The sequence below is a fragment of the Callithrix jacchus genome, chromosome 3 (genome assembly GCF_049354715.1).
Source record: "Callithrix jacchus isolate 240 chromosome 3, calJac240_pri, whole genome shotgun sequence".
Lineage (NCBI taxonomy): Eukaryota > Metazoa > Chordata > Mammalia > Primates > Cebidae > Callithrix > Callithrix jacchus.
Window position 1 is genome coordinate 83,873,113 of NC_133504.1, and position 16,373 is coordinate 83,889,485.

The 16,373-nt window shown below is 38.2% G+C and overlaps 1 protein-coding gene across 50 annotated transcripts in view; it reads right to left on the reverse strand.

Moving 5' to 3' along the window:
- Nucleotides 1–16,373, reverse strand: part of ANK2 (ankyrin 2) — a 589,059-nt gene that overhangs the window by 91,435 nt on the left and 481,251 nt on the right. For all 50 annotated transcript variants that reach the window (XM_078366661.1, XM_078366656.1, XM_078366650.1 and 47 more), the window contains 5 exons: nt 12,746–12,943; nt 7,664–7,762; nt 6,885–6,983; nt 2,305–2,403; nt 1,260–1,358 (listed from right to left, as the gene is read on the reverse strand). In XM_078366661.1, the coding sequence (XP_078222787.1) occupies nt 1,260–1,358; nt 2,305–2,403; nt 6,885–6,983; nt 7,664–7,762; nt 12,746–12,943 (594 nt within the window). The remainder of the gene's footprint in view (nt 1–1,259; nt 1,359–2,304; nt 2,404–6,884; nt 6,984–7,663; nt 7,763–12,745; nt 12,944–16,373) is intronic.

A 16,373-nucleotide genomic window follows, 5' to 3' on the forward strand; every position in this document is an offset into this window, starting at 1 on the left:
TCTCCTATATAATTTATTAAAGCCATACTTTAAATTTTTAAAATACTATGGTGCACTGGCCAAAGGTTTTAAAATTCTGCCTCAGAAAACAAGCAGTGCTATTCTCCCCCGTCTAAATTCAGTTTGTGTCTTGCAGCTCATTAATAAATCATACTCCACTCTGCCTAAAATTGCACGTTAAACCAACTGTATTCCATCACTTCAACGTATGTCAACAGGAACTTACTGTCAGCTTGAAGAACAAAATTCCTTTCTTTTTCCTCACATCTGTCAAATGAACCAAGCATTTCAAATTCCATATGAATTTTTAGTTTGGAGCATTTACTAGAACCTCCTTCAGAATTATGTATTTGTTCATTTGTGGTCTTACTGTCTTTGAAGAACTTCTCATGTTTTGCTGTTCCTCTACTTTTCTACTTTACAAAGATAGAGCAAAGAGCCATTCTTTAATCCATGCTTAAAGTAGAAAGTTAGTGAATGAATAAATGCAAATATAGTAGTACTTCCACTTTCAGGTAGGAGCCCCCTCTCAGGAGGCCTCCTTTAAACTTTGCTCCCACTGATGGTACAGGAGCATTAGGACCCAGTATTATCATGGTCTTTACTCGTCTATAGTTTCTCTAGCAAAGGCCAGTAATAATAATAACAGATCTGTCATGAAGAATCAGCAGTTGTATGCAAAACAGAGAAAATAAAAAATTTAAATATATACTTTTTCATGATACAGGCATAATTTACCTACAAAGCACAGGCTATTCTCTTTTTGAATTAAAAAATAATGATCAGAAAGAAGTTGCAAATAAGGATGAATTGCTCTCACTGGGAGTCCATGTGATCCAGTTATGAGCACGGTGCTGGGAAGACCAGGGTCTTTCCAGAGGCTGGCCTGACTTCCTGGCTAAGGGAAGAAGTCTGCACTAGAGTGTGTTACCGCTTTGCCAGCAGTAGGTGTCACACACAACTAAAGGAAAAGGGCAGGGGAGCCAGAAAATAAGCCAGTCACAGAAAAAGGAACTAATTATAAAACTATACTCACACATTGTATAGGGATCAATGCTGAGTAGAGGAAGCTAAAGCCCTGTATTCCTTGTGTGAGTTCATTTACCTCTGCATACTTCTATGTATGTGCCACAATACACTCAACAAAAGAAGTCCAAACTAAAAGCTCCAAACATCTTGTGAGTGAAAAAGTACTGTACATGTATTTAGCTTGAAAGCCAAGACAACAAGGCTGAAGATCATCAGTCACTTGTACTCACTGTGGTGGTGGTGGTGACCTCCTCAGTCACAACCTTCAGGGTGTCGACCACGGAGATGTAGCCCAGACGCTTAGCAATCGCCAAGGCAGTGTTGCCATTCTGAAGAGAGAGTGAAAGAAAGAGAGTGAGAAATGAGAGAGCGGACTGCGATGTGAGCCAATGAGATCACCCGCTGCTCTGCATGAGCCAGCATTTCCTTCCAAAACAAGGCACAGCTTAGGAAAATCACTAGTTTTTACCATTACGTCTAAATCTGTCTTTGTAACTTCTTCAGACTATAGCCCAGGTCACCATGGTAACACAACAAGCTTGCATCTGCTTGCTCTTTTTAATAAGAAGCACTTGACGCTTTAACCCTAAGGTTGTCAAATATCTTCTACAAACACCGTATTGCGCTTAAGAAAGTACCTCTTGACACCTCCAAACCTGTTAGCAAGTACCAGGTACACTTATCCCCCAACAGAGGTCAGGCCATCTGCTGCAGGTAAGATGTTACCATAGGGAACACAGTAACATATTTAGCTACAGCTGTGCAGAAGCTCACTATGCAGCAAAGTAACACAAGCAAGCAATTCAGGCTGCATCCAGCCCAGGCCACGGGGATCCCAGTTTGTTTAATTGCACCGCTTAGTTTACATTTCAATGGCTCCACAACCCAATGAGCTTTGTTTAAGCCAGAAGCTCCCTTACTGTGCTCCCTTAAGAAGGCGGTGGGGGCGGGGCAGGGGGTCAATTTGTGCTCACATCTGAGAGCCAGCTGTAAGCAGAGCACGTTCCCACAGCCCAAGAGGAGGGCCCCCCTCTCCAGAGACAGCCAACGAGTCAGGCTGACTGCTTTCCCTCCCAGGGCAAGCACTTCTGGGGAAGTCACAGTGACTTCTGGAAAGCCTGCCTAAAAATCTGGGGCTTTCCAGAGTCCAGGGGGCTTATTTAAGGAATAAGGCTCTCTGAGTGAATCTGACCTCACTCAGCTCAGACAGGAAGCCACCAGGGCAAGGGAGGGAAAAGGAGAAAGCGTGGTGAGGGGCAGTGGCGTCTGCCTTACCGCGGTGGTGGCGTTGGGCTTGGCCCCATGCTGGAGCAGGACGTTGATGATGTGCGTGTGGCCCTGCTGCGCGGCCTGGTGCAAAGGCGTGTAGCCGTTCTGTGGAGGACAGTGGCGGTGGGCCCAGCACCCGATTTGCAGAGGGAGAAGAAAATTAGGTTAGCCTTCATTTTGAATAGTCTTATTTACGACGAAACCATTACGGACGCTTTATTTGGAACCCAAGATAATCAGCAACCCATTTCTCACAGCAAACACTCCCTCACACCTTATGGTCTGCTAAACAAAGAGAAGAGAGCAGCTGATGAAACAAGATTCACATAATCCAAATGAGAACTATTAACACATTTTAACCAGTTAGCAGTAAAAATAAGGGCTCCCTTAAAAGGTGAAGGGGGTGGGTGCCATCGACTTCTGCTCAGATGTGAGCTGAAAGGAGAGATTTAAAATAAGAAAGAGCATGACCCCTGTGATTTCTTCCCTGGGAAACAGGTAAGAGTAAAATTGTTTTTAAATGAAGGCTGCAGAGGTCATATAAACCACTGCCTGTTCATCATGACTCTCCTAATACTTAACCTTCAGCTTAGCTTTAGGGATTCTAAATCATTGAAAGTAAATCTAAATTTTATATTCCTTTCCAAGAACAGCTTTTCTCCTCATTTCAGACAAGATGAAACTGAAAATAAGAAAGTTAAGTAATTTCTCCACCATCAGTCGAGGTTCAGATCCTATGCAGAAGACCATGACAGCCAATGGTTATCAGACAATGGCTATTTTTTTTAATCCAAGGATTATAAATCATTCTATTATAAAGACACATGCACACATATGTTTTTTGCAGCAATGTTCACAATAGCAAAGACTTGGAACCAACCTAAATGCCCATCAATGATAGCCTAAATAAAGAAAATGTGGCACATATATACCAACGAATACTATGCAGCCATAAAAAGGATGAGTTCATGTCCTTTGCAGGGACATGGACGAAGCCAGAAACCAGCATTCTCAGCAAACTAAATTAGAACAGAAAACCAAACACTGCATGTTCTCACTCATAAGTGGGGAGTTGAACAATGAGAACACATGGACACAGGGAGGGGAACATCACACACTAGGGCCTGTGGGGGGTGGGGGGCCAGGGGAGGGAGAGCCTTAGGAGAAATACCTAATATAGATAACAAGTTGATGGGTGCAGCAAACCACCATGGTACATATATACCTAAGTAACAAACCTGCACGTTCTGCACATGTATCTCAGAACTTAAAAGTATTAAAAAAAAAAAAAATCTACCTGCCTCACCACTCACAATATTTTATCTACATGTTTCAGGCCCAATTGTCCCAGCCTCTAAGTTCTAAATGGCCCTTTTATACTCTAAGCTTTTAAGTGTACATATCCCGTTCATACAATGTCATTGCTGCCCTGTGACCAACATACGTATTTTCTTGCTCTGTCTACTATATATGTGGGTGCTACATGATTTCTTTTATAGATTCATTGTACTCTTTCTGCCCATAGGAACATGCCCATATGTGTCAAGGTCTACCTCTGTGTCCCTAAGTGTGACACTTCCTCAGTTCTGTCATGTTGGAAGTGTTACATCTGCTTATAAATCCCTACAATGGGATGGCCCCAGGAAACCTGAAAATATAAATCAATTACAGGGACTCCAAGAAGCCTTTGGCTATTGCAGGGACTCTGCTGCCAAATCAGATAATCCATGGACATTTAAAGAGAATACACTACGTGATACTTCTTTTCGTAAAAATTCTTCCTATTCTTTGTGTTTACAATGTCTTATCCACTGAATTTAGTTCATCTCTTCAGTATCAGCCAAGTTAATTCATTCAACAAGCATTTACTAATTACACACTATGTGCTAATTAACTTAGTGTTTAAATTAATAAAATAATATACCCCTATGACATATTAATAAATTTAAATGATCTATAAATATATGTAAATTAGTAATTCCAAAGCAACATTCCCGCCCTCAATAGATCAGTGGACATTGTGGCCACAGATATGTTCCCCAGCCCTGATTTAATCTAATCTTTACCTGGAATCTCCAGTGAGTATATTTGCCAGGTAAGTCTGGAGCAATTCAAGTGTTTACATAAACATTTGGTTGACTCTTAATCTACTGTCATAGGCCCATGTGTCTAAAAGCTCTAGACCCAGTTCTACCAATTAATTGCAAATCCCTAATCCTCTCTAAACCCCAATTTCCTCATTTGTAAAATGGGAATGGCCAAGATTTCAAGCTTGGTGAAGGATCAGATAAGTTGTTCACGAATATGTTTTCTTTTCTAACTTTGAAAATTTTAGCAAACACTTTGGTGTTTTGGTTATTATTTTTTTCTCATTGAAGAGCTCTGTAATCTTCACAGTATCTTTAATAAAGACAATGTTTTCATATGCTGTTCTAAACCCTCTTCACCAATTAAATATATATTTAACCAGGTCTGGTTTGCCCCAAGCTGCTGTAACAGGGTTTTCTTCCAATCTTAAGCAACAAATAGTCTTCTAAAGTAAGTACCTTTTTCCAAATATTTTATACCATATCATGAGAGTTTAGGAATTAAGTTAATATATATGTTTATATTTTTAAAGCAATAAAACCATTTTTAGTGGCTACAACTACGATATAGTTACAGCTTAACTACAGATAAGATCTGAGGAAGAAAACCCAATTCCTTTCTCAAAGATATCATTTTCACATGAAAAAAAAAAAAATCTGAAGAGTTCATTAAAAGACTGTCCTTTGAGGTTTGTGTCTATTTCCCTGAAGATACATGGTTTGAAATGCAACAGTCCAAGTAACAGTTTACTTAAAAAACACAAAACAAAAAAACTGAAATGATAAAATGAGATTTTTCTTTCAATCAAATCTTCATTCAATGCAGATCAAACTCCAGGGAGACCATTGGTATTCTCTAGACAATATAGTGTTTGCCTTCTAAATATTATAACCATTTCAACAATGAAACATTTAAAAATATGACAGGCATTTTCAAGCCCTGCCAACATCTCACTGTGTTGTTACATTTGTTCATTTCGAGAGAACACTTGGATTACAACAAAAAATGTCTTCCCTGGAGTCCTTCTATCAGAGCTGGCTCAGCAGAAAAGGCATTAGGAGCTAATGCCTGAGAATTCATATTAGAGGCTTTAAATAGGTCTCAAAGCACAATTTCACGAGAACTTAAAAACTGATCAGAAACTAGGCAGCAGCTATTCTTGCTAGAGTAAGATTATAAGTTTGAATCTTAAATGTTAATAGTATTATTTATAGTTTAAAAATAAGTTTGTTTTAAATTAGCTATAAACATACTTATGTGTAGAAATGACTTTGTTTCAGCTTCTAAGAGAATACCTGACTTAGAAAACTTCTTTATATTTTTAATTTATAGAATCTTGAATGATGGCTTTGGAAAGTCCTGAATATGCTCACACTCGTTTACTTCAGCCCACTCAAATAGCTCTAATTAGAAATTTCTGGGCCAGGCTTGGTGGCTCACACTGTAATCCCAGTACTCTGGTAGGTTAAGGCAGGAGAATTTCGTTTGAACCCAGGAGTTCGAGACTAGCCTGGGCCACATGGTGAAACCTCATCTCTACAAAAACATTTTTAAATGTTGAATGTTTCATTTTTAAATGTTTTAGGTGGGCATGGTGTTGTACCCCTGTAGTCCTAGCCAGTGCTGAGGGAAGAGAATCACTTGAGCCCGGGTTCTAGGCTGCAGTGAGCTCTGATCATGCCACTGCCCATTGCATTCCAGCCTGGGCAACAGAGTAAGACTCTGTCTGCAAAAAAAAAAAAAAAAAAGAAAAAGAAAAGAAAGAAATGAAAAAAAGAAATTTCTGATATATGACCTTTAAAAAAAGTACAAATAAATATTTCTTTGGACCAAAGAACTTGGAGCAGCAAGTTGTATTATGCATAATGGCCATAGTTATAGTCTGCACTTCTCTTCACCTTGAACCAAATTTAATTCACTGAAGTAAAGTGTTGCGTTTCAGCCTTGCTTTGCTGAATAGGACCTTTTGAATGCCACTGGGGAAACTGTTGGGATCAAGTCAGCTGTGCATTATCCTTGAGAACTTCCAGCCCGGGCCTTATACATTATTGCTTCACTGAGCGTGACCACGTGATGTTCTGAATGTGACAGAGTTCATTAAAAATGAAAAGCATGCAGTCTAGGCTGCAGGTCTGTATTTCTTCATGAGAGGATAAGGAGTCAGGGGCGGGGGGGGCAAGGCCCTGAAACAATATAAAGGAAATCTGCCAGAACATCAAGATGTTCTAGCAGGCATCTATTGTGTCCTGCAGTAAGTTGTTAAATCGATGTCAGCTACTTTAACTTTATGTAGTTCTGAAGCTAACCTGCAAGGCTGTCAAAGGTTATTAGAATGAAAATTCTCAAATAATTACAAAACTACATCACTTCTTCAAAATCACTTTAGACGAACTAAAAAGGGGGAAAAAATACACTTGTAGCTCTGGCTAAGTAATGAGGCGTCCAGATGGCTGAACCTCTTTGCTTGTAGGAATTGAAAATGACTACAAGTATTTTACCTTGGTTTTTGCATTAACATTTGCTCCCTGCTTCAGAAGAAAGTTGACCATTTTCACATTTCCGTAGTGACAGGCCACGATTAAAGGTGTGTAACCAAGCTGTAAATAATAATAAAAAGTTAGAAATAGATAAAGTAGAAACTTTACTACTCTAGTTATTAAGAGTAGTAGAGGAGAAAGACTGGGCAGAGTTCAGAGAATTCAGTTTGACTAAAGATATTATTTAGCAAATTATATATGAACCCTTGACCACAAGGAACTTCATATCGGCTAGAGAGATCAGACATGGGTGACTTAATCTGCAAAGAACTAAGAGAGAGGCATAAATAATATCTGAAAACAGCAAATACAGAATGACTCTGATGGGAGATGCAGGAAAGATGTAGCTACAGCAGGCTTAAAGAATGGGTAAGAATTTTATGGCATAGAGAGGGAAAAACCCATTTCCAGACCAAGGGTATGGAGACAAGCAAATACATGAGGAACACAGCAAGTCATGTGAACTAGCTAAAGTAGTAAGGGAGAGGGTAGAATTAAGTCTGCACAATTGGAGTCTTCCTGCAAAGGGTCCTGACCCCATGCTATCAATTGGAATTGATTCCAGCAAAAAAAATGGGGAACCGCCATAGATTTGTGGATAGGAGAGGGTTATGATTAGTTTATACTTCAGAATGAACTCTTGAGGAGGGAAGACCCAGGACATGGGGTGACCCAAATGGGGGCTACTGGGAATCATCCCAGCCAGAATCTGTCACATTATTGACAATGATTTGCTTTACCTTTGTATGAGCGTCCTGATCAGCTCCATGCTTGGTAAGAATATCAGCAACATTCACTTTATCTTCCTGGGCTGCAAGGTGTAAGGATGTGAGTCCACTCTACAAAAAGAATGGAACCAAAGGGATACATTTGAAGAAGAAAATAAATTGCATCATCTATAATATTATGATAAAATATTGAAAAAATCCTGGAAAACTCATAACCTCTTCCCAGAAACCGCATCTTCTGATATTTAAGGCAAACTCTCTAAATTTTTGATGTTTCATCTAAGACATATCCTCTAAGTCAATCAACACTTCAGGCAAATTAGATTTTCTATTTTCTATGTTGGGTACTTATATTATGATGCGAGGCTTTAAAATAGCTCAGCTAATAAGCTTTCAAATGACATTTATTTCAAATCCATCTGGATCTCCTGCTGTACCAACTTATTTATTTAAATAACTGATCAACCAAATATTACACCTATTTTATAAGCAGAATAATCATTCATATTTTATCAACAAAATATCACATCAGTGTAAAAAAATGGACAGTTACAGGAAATGAGTTCAGAAAAACTTTCTCCAGCACCCAAAGAGAATATGCTTTTCACAAAATTCCTCTAAAGGTTAACTTAAAGTAACCCCATTATTTATATAGCACTGTAAACTGCCAAGTTTTATGCAATATGTTTGGTGTACGTACACCAAGTAATTATTTGGTTTATTTGAATATGCAATTAAAGTACAGTAATGAATTAATTTAAAAAGGAAGGCATGGTGAAAGGAGGGGAAAAGTGGTTTATTCAGTCAATGCCACACTCTGGTGGCCTTACTACATCATTTACATTTAACAGGTGTTTTCTTGGGTATGTTTCATATGTCATGAACTGTTCATATTCTAGGAACTTGAACACAGCAGTAAACAAAATTTCCATCTTTATAGAGCTTACATTCTAGCTTACAATCTGTTTATACCATATATTTCTCTCCCTTCACTATTGCTCACATGCCTAGTATATTTATGCTTTTCCTGGACTGCAGCAATAGACTGAGGTGACTACCTGGGCTCTGAGTCAGCACCTCTTCCCCAGTTCACAACTGATTAAAATCCACCACCCCTGTTGACCACTGCATTTTAGGTCCACTCTCCTGCATTAGCACTTGGGCTGAGAAAGCTAAGCCATATTCTTCAAAATTCATGATCTCCAACCACGGTGCTACTTCTGGAAATCAAAAAGTAACACTGACCTTATTCCAAAAATGGAAGTGAAACCTACAGCGAAAAACCCATTCTACAACTTGAGAGGAGGCTTTTTTCTCGTGGGCCTGGGGCTTTTTAATCCTTAGAGCTCTAGGTGAGCTCAACTTTGAGTTTCATAAAACACAGGGTGAGACAGAAGACATATATCCTTTTTCTATTAAAGTTTTCATCACTTAACAAATATTATATAATGCTATTGTATAAAAAATCTGAAATATTAGGATAAAACAAGATTGTTTTGTATCTCCTTTCTAAAATAACTAATATCAGGATATTTCTTTTTACAGAGATGGTCTGCATAAAACTATTATTGAAGTGATCATTACATGAAGTGATCATCAAATATCAAGACATTTTTGATGACTTTTAAATGTGTGTGCTTTTTTCTACTCTATTTGCAGAATGGATTTTCTGCAATGCAAGATTCCAAACTAACAACCAGTATAAAATCTCTGCAGTTTATTGTGATAAACTTGCATATCCAACTCAAAAATGTAAACCTGCAGTGTATATAGGTTTTTGTCCACAGTAGCTATCTCATAACTCCCACAGCCCTTTGTTACAGTCTTTTGTCACAACACCTTGTGTGTTAGCCTCAGGGGCAAGCCTCAGGAAACAAACTATCTCCCACCTTCTCCTAGCCTCCTTTCGCTTCCCCCAGGCTAGACTCTAATCTTCCCCCCAGCATTTGTGGGTCATAAGACCTTCCTGAGAGTGCTAACCAATACCCTTGGGGGAATGAATGCCGATGTCATGAAGTTTCCATAAAATCCCAGAGGACAGGGTTCAGGGAATTTCTGGTTAGCTGAACACATGGAGCTTCCTTGTGGAGGGTGGTGCCCCCAGGAAGGACATGGAAGCTGTACGCCCTCCCTCATTCCTTGCCCTATGTGTCTCTTCAGCTTCATCCTTTGTAATAGCCTTTATAAGAAACTGGTAAAGGTAAGTATTTCTGTGAGTTCTGTGAGCCACTGCAGTGTATTAATGGAACTCAAAGGGAGTGTTCTGGAAACCCCAACTTGAAGCCAGTCGATCAGAAGTTCAGAGGCCCAGACTTCTGATAGTGTCTGTGCAGAGGGTAGTATTGGGGACTGAACCCTGAACTGAAGGGATCTAACACTCTTTCCAGTTCCAGTTCAGTGTTGGAACTCAATTGGAAGATACACAGCTGGTGTGTGCTGCTTGGTATGTGGGGAATACCTCTCCACATTTGGTCACAGAAGTCTTCTGTGTTGATGATTATTATGTGGTTGTGTGAGAATAGAGTAAAAACACTGTTTGAAAGGTTTCTGGGGAAAAACATTTTCTAATAAATCAAGAAAATAGAAAGTGTTGAAGGAGTTCTTTTCAAAAAAAAGTAACTAATTTCCTAAGATACACTGGTAAACTCAACAACTAACCTTTTTTATTTTATTTTATTTTATTACAGATGGTGATTGGATAATGAATATAATATAATTTCTATATCACAGTCCATAATGAGAAATAATCATTTGGAGGGTATAAAACTATTGATTTCAGTTGGCCTTAAAAAGATAAAGAATATATCTTCTCTTCAAAAGCAATGGGAAAATTTTTTATCAGTTTTGGTTTTTATCTGAGATTTTTTTTTTTTTTTTTTTTTTTGAGACGGAGTTTCGCTCTTGTTACCCAGGCTGGAGTGCAATGGTGCGATCTCGGCTCACCGCAACCTCTGCCTCCTGGGATCGGGCAGTTCTCTTGCCTCAGCCTCCCAAGTAGCTGGGATTATAGGCACGCACCACCATGCCCAGCTAACTTTTTGTATTTTTAGTAGACACGGGGTTTCACCATGTTGACCAGGATGGTCTCGATCTCTTGACCTCATGATCCACCCGCCTCAGCCTCCCAAAGTGCTGGGATTACAGGCGTGACCACCGCGCCTGGCCTGAGATATTTTTACAGTTGCATTATCTTATAATTCTATCCAAAAGGCAAGGTTATAGGTTTTATATGCAAAATTTTGTATATTGTATTACTATTCAGATATATCTGAGAAAACTTACTAAAGTTTTACTTTAGTGATAAATACACTATGTGTTTAGGACACCACTCAAATGTAATACTGAAATCACTGTTACTTTGTGATTCAAAATTGAATGTTTTTCTTCATTACTAAGTGTGCAACTCAAAAATACTCATTAAATATTTGTTAACTGCTAAAATGCTCTCAAAGAAAGTAATGTATTTAGAAGAAAACCTTAAAGGAGGGCATACTGAAGTGATTGCAATATATATCTGTCATTTTTATAAATTAAAAATAATACCATCAGAAGCACTGTAAGATCAGTTTCATAAACTAGCTGGAATTTTACTCCTACTCAAAATACTGCTGAATTTGTTTATGGATTTCTTTGGCTTATTTTCAAATGAAGATTTGTTATTAATAAACATATGCCCCTTCACACACTAATATTAAATAAAATATTATATGCTTTATGATCAGATTTTCCCCAACAAGGTAAATGACCACCTGAATGATATGACTTTAGTAGTCCATGCCCTGGACTGTAATGATTGTCCATCTGATACAATGAATTTCACTATAAGGCTTTATGGTGTTCGTTCTTGTAAAAATGAAATATCCTTTGGAAGACTAACCCTATGATTTGCTCTCAACATACTTTAAAAAAGGGTTTGTGGGGACTTTTTATAAAGGCCAGAAAAGTACGTAAGGGCAGGGGAGGTACGGGAACACTTTTGAGATCCAGAAGTATTCAAGGCAACCTGCTGTTTCATAGCGCTTCCTAAAGGATACATGCTACATAACCTACTTACGAATGTCATTAAGACCAACTTATCACTGGTATTTTAAAAGTATCAATTAACAGTGAAATGTACAAAACATAGGGTATTTGTACATTTGTGGAAAGAGCTAAGAAACTTAATTTTCACTAAGTCCATACAACATAATACAAAAAGCATCAAGACATCAAATGACAAACTAACTTAATAAATACAGGTTGCAATTCTGTGTTTCTCAGCAGCTGGCTATAGCAGAGCACATACAAGTGTAAGACAGAAAGTTAGGTGGATCTATAGATCTATATGTAGATGATTGGATAGAGTTATTGGAAAACATGTACTTGTAAAAATATGTGTTTTTAAATTTGAATATTTTTCTCTATAGTTTCGACTGCCATTCTATTATAGTTAATGTGGAGGCCTACAAAGGCCAGTCCCTCGAGAAAGGCTAAAATGATTGATGTGCCTTATTAAAAAAAACAAAAAAGATTTTTTCACCACCACCACCAAACACCTCAAGCTAGGCTTATGTTGACTCAAAAAGTATATATATATTTTACTGAGTTTCCCGCCTCCTATCCAGAGGCCTCTGATGCCCAGCAGGGCCAAAGAATGCCTTGGGTGGTAGACATGGGTCTGCCAGCTTAGAAGTAGCTGTTTAAGCTAAACCCCAGATGGAACCATTCTTTCTCTATATATATTTGAAATTTGGAATGAGGAGCAGCAGACACTGGAGCAATTATAGTGATGTTAACATTGGGAGCTATAGGGCAGCCTCTTTAGACACACACGGAGAAGCAAAGAAAGCAGGGCTGTAGAGATCAATGAGACTTGCATAGAAAAGTCAAGAAGCAAAAATGTTGCCATACAGAGAGTCTCTCCCTTGTTCCCTTATGGTTTTCTAGTCTCTCATAAAGCTTGATTCCCTTCCTGTTCTTGGTGTCTGCAAGATATCCCCATTTCTTTTTAACACATTGCTCCTTTTGTCCCAAATTATCTGTGATTGGTTCCTGTCTGCATGCATTCAAAACATGATTGCTTCGTGATTGAAGCAAGAGGCAGGGCCAGAATACCTTGGTTGACATGTGGATATTGGCTCCCTTATCCAGAAGCAAGGTAACCATATCTGTGTGCCCCTCCTGTGAGGCCAAATGGAGTGGCGTTACTCCCTGCTTTGTCACAATGTTTGTCTCTGCTCCATAGTTTAGGAGTGTGGAAGCTATCTGCATTTGATTCTTCTTGGCAGCAATATGTAACGGAGTATAGCCATTCTAAAAAAAACAAAAATACATGCATATAGAGTAAGATTAACAGTTGCTCTAATATGTCTCTAAAGGAAATAAAAATCACAAATCAACAGAATAATTAAAAATGAGTTTACAGTTAATCCAAACTCTCACTCATCATGTTTCCATCCAACAATAACCAAATCTCTACAATAAAAGTCATAAGGCACCCCATTCAACTAACTGTAAGACAGAAACATCAAAGCACCAAAGCTGAAAATTCTTTTCTTGTAATATTGGTTCTCTCCTGAGAGCAACATAGAATAACCCAGGTTCCTCTTTTACATGACCATCCTTTAAACACCCGGGGATAGTTTTCATATCTACCTTTAGCCTTCTCTTTTCCAAGCTACTTTTCTCTATTTCTTCAACTATTCGTGGTGGAAGTGCCATTTCTAGATCTCTCCCTATAAGTATGACCTGTTCTGAGCTGATTCTAGTTTGTCAATATTGTTCTTGAATTGTGTGTGCTACCTGGAACCAAGGCTGTACTTCAGATATGGTTATAACAGTACTGAATAAAACGTCATTATGTCTATTATCTTACTATAATACTCAAACTAATATGCTTCTGATTGGATTGTATTTTAAACTGGTTCAATAAATATTACTGAGTGCCAGCATATGTCGAGCAGTGTGTTAGGTGTGGGAATACAATGGTGAACATGACATAATCCTTGTCTTTAATGGATTGTGTTCTAATTTAAAATATATTAAACAACAAAATTAGCTTATATTAATCTTGTGGTCCATCCAAATCCTAGATCTCCCCTTCTTCATAACCTGCTGCTTCAACAGTAGAAATATGAGACTACTCATTTTGGGGGGGAGTTTGTGGAAAGCACCAGAATAACTCATGCTCTGCTTACAAGAACAGAACTCTAAACCCCATACTTAGCTAAAAGAAAAAAAAATATGGAACAATTTGTAGGTCTGCAGTATACATTATTTTCTTTCCTTTTCGTTAAAAAATCTGGTAGAATTTTCCAGTCAAATTAAAATTCAAAACAGTGGCTTTGCCATTAACGGTGGTTTTTCCCTTCAGTGACATGCTGAAGGGAAGACAGGATAATGGTCAAGTGCTTCTTGTGAGATTACCATGAGAGGTCTGTTTGTTTGTTTGGACAAGGTATGGCTTCCTTGCCCAGACTGGAGTGAAGTGGTATCATCCCAGTCCCTGCAACCTGCACCTCCCAGGCTCAAGCAATCCCCCACCTCAGCCTCCTGAGTACCAAGGACTCTAGGCACACGCCACCAGGACTGGCTAATTTCTTTGTATTTTTCGTAGAGATGAGGTTTTGCCATGTTTCCAGGTTGGTCCCAAACTCATGAGCTCAAGTGCTCTGCTGACTTCGGTCCCCCAAAGTGCTGAGATTACAGACTGGAGCCTGTAATCAATACATGAGAGGCATTTTCAGGTCATGCTATTTCCTTAATGTTAGCTACCAAGTGTACCAAAAAATAAAAAGGCGTTTTGAGAATCTAAATGTCTTTATATGCCATCATCAAATCTTGATCCTCACAGGATGCTACATTATCTACTCTGTCCCCATTTCTCCAAGCAAGAATAAGTATCTTTTATTTTTGACAAATATTTTCTTTCCCTGAAGCAACAGAAGGAAATTCAGCTTGGAAGTCTTTTTCCGGGTCTGATCAGAGCTCTTACATGCTTTAATTGCTTTAGAATATTGTATTTGTGTCCATAGGCTCTATTGAAAAGGAGACACATAGATTTTTGTGGACCAAATGAATTTAGTTAACTTCTTTTTGCTACAATGTGTTTCTTTAGTTTCAATTACCCCCTTCCTATAGCATGGGCTCTGCCAAGGTTAGGTAAAGGGATGTTTTAGCAAAACAATGTAAGTGATTATCAAAGAACGTGTCAATTCTGGCAATGGATGAGGTTTGTCTGGTAGATACTCAACCTACAAGAGCTAAAGGGCCCTTTGACTCCACAGAGAGTAAATATTTTGGGACTCAAATAACTGCAGCACTCCCAAGGAAGACTAAGAGAAGGTTCTGGACTCTGGTGGAAAGAATCCAAATTCTCGTGGTCAAAGGACTGTGTGTGTTGAGGAGAGGGGTCATTATAATGAGCAGAAAGAGTCTAAGGTGGAGACCACGGCGGGATCGTACCACCTGGAGCCCCCTAGGAGGGGCCCCAAAGCTGAGAGGCTCATGTTCAGTGACAGGCTGGGCAGGTGAGTGAAAGACACTAGAGAGGCCTTCCCAGAACAGCCATCCTACTGTAGACTCTGGAGTAGAGAAATGCTTTACATCATCTTCAGAACTCAGTATGTGCATGCCTAAGAGTAAAGACCATACAAGGTAGAGGCTAGAGATCGAGGCTATGTTTGTCTCTTTAGGAAAACCATACACGTTATTTTATAATTTAGGTCTTCTCTTGCAAGTAGGTTAAGAGTCCCTTGTGGAATGAAAACACATGTTGTACAGTTTTACCTCCCATTGAGTGACTGTAATCCTTTCTTTGCACATTGCAAGAGTTCAGTGAAAGTGCTCATGAGTACTGATGAAATCTTTTTTATCTATGTTAAGAATGCTTATCCTGGGTAGCTAATGAAAAAAAAATGCTGGCATCTTAAGTGAGCAGGTATTTTTTTATTCCATAGCTGCTCAATCTTCATTCTTTCATCCAAATTTATTGAGACCCTCATAATATGGTATTAAACACCTCAGGGATATGCACATGAATATGATATAAATACTCCTCAAGTAGCTTATATTCTAGTTTGAAGAAGGACATAAAATATGTGCAGAATTGATGAGGTTGTAGAAAAAAGAGAAATAAGAACAGTGTGGATAACTGAAAATTTGGCACCCTCTTTTTACAATTAGAGTACTTTACTATAAACTGTTCATTGGCATCAAAAAGATGTAAATATATGTAGATGTATATGTACGTATGTGTATAAAGTTATATATTTATATGTAACATTTTATATATAAAATATATATTTATACAGAACATATTTTATGTATATATTCCATTTTTTGTTTATAATATGCATAATTTACATAGGCATGAGTATATATATGTATATATTTGTATAATAAAAGTGGAATAAATCTCTCTATATTGCTTTGGGTCACAAAGGATCTAGTGGTTAAGAGCACCAGCTCTAATGTCAGTCTACCTGAGGTCAAACACAGGTAGAAGCTCTAACACTTAATATTCATATTAAGAAATGCCTTTGGAAAATTAACCTACTTAAATCTCACTTTCTCATCTACAAAATGGAGATCATGAGAATACAAGTCTCATGGGATTATTATGAGATATTGCCTGTAAAGTGCTAGGCATGGTGTTTAGCAAATAAATGGTGGCCGTCGCTTTATTTTGTTGTCTAATACAGCATAAATATTTTTCCATATATATATATATATATATATATAT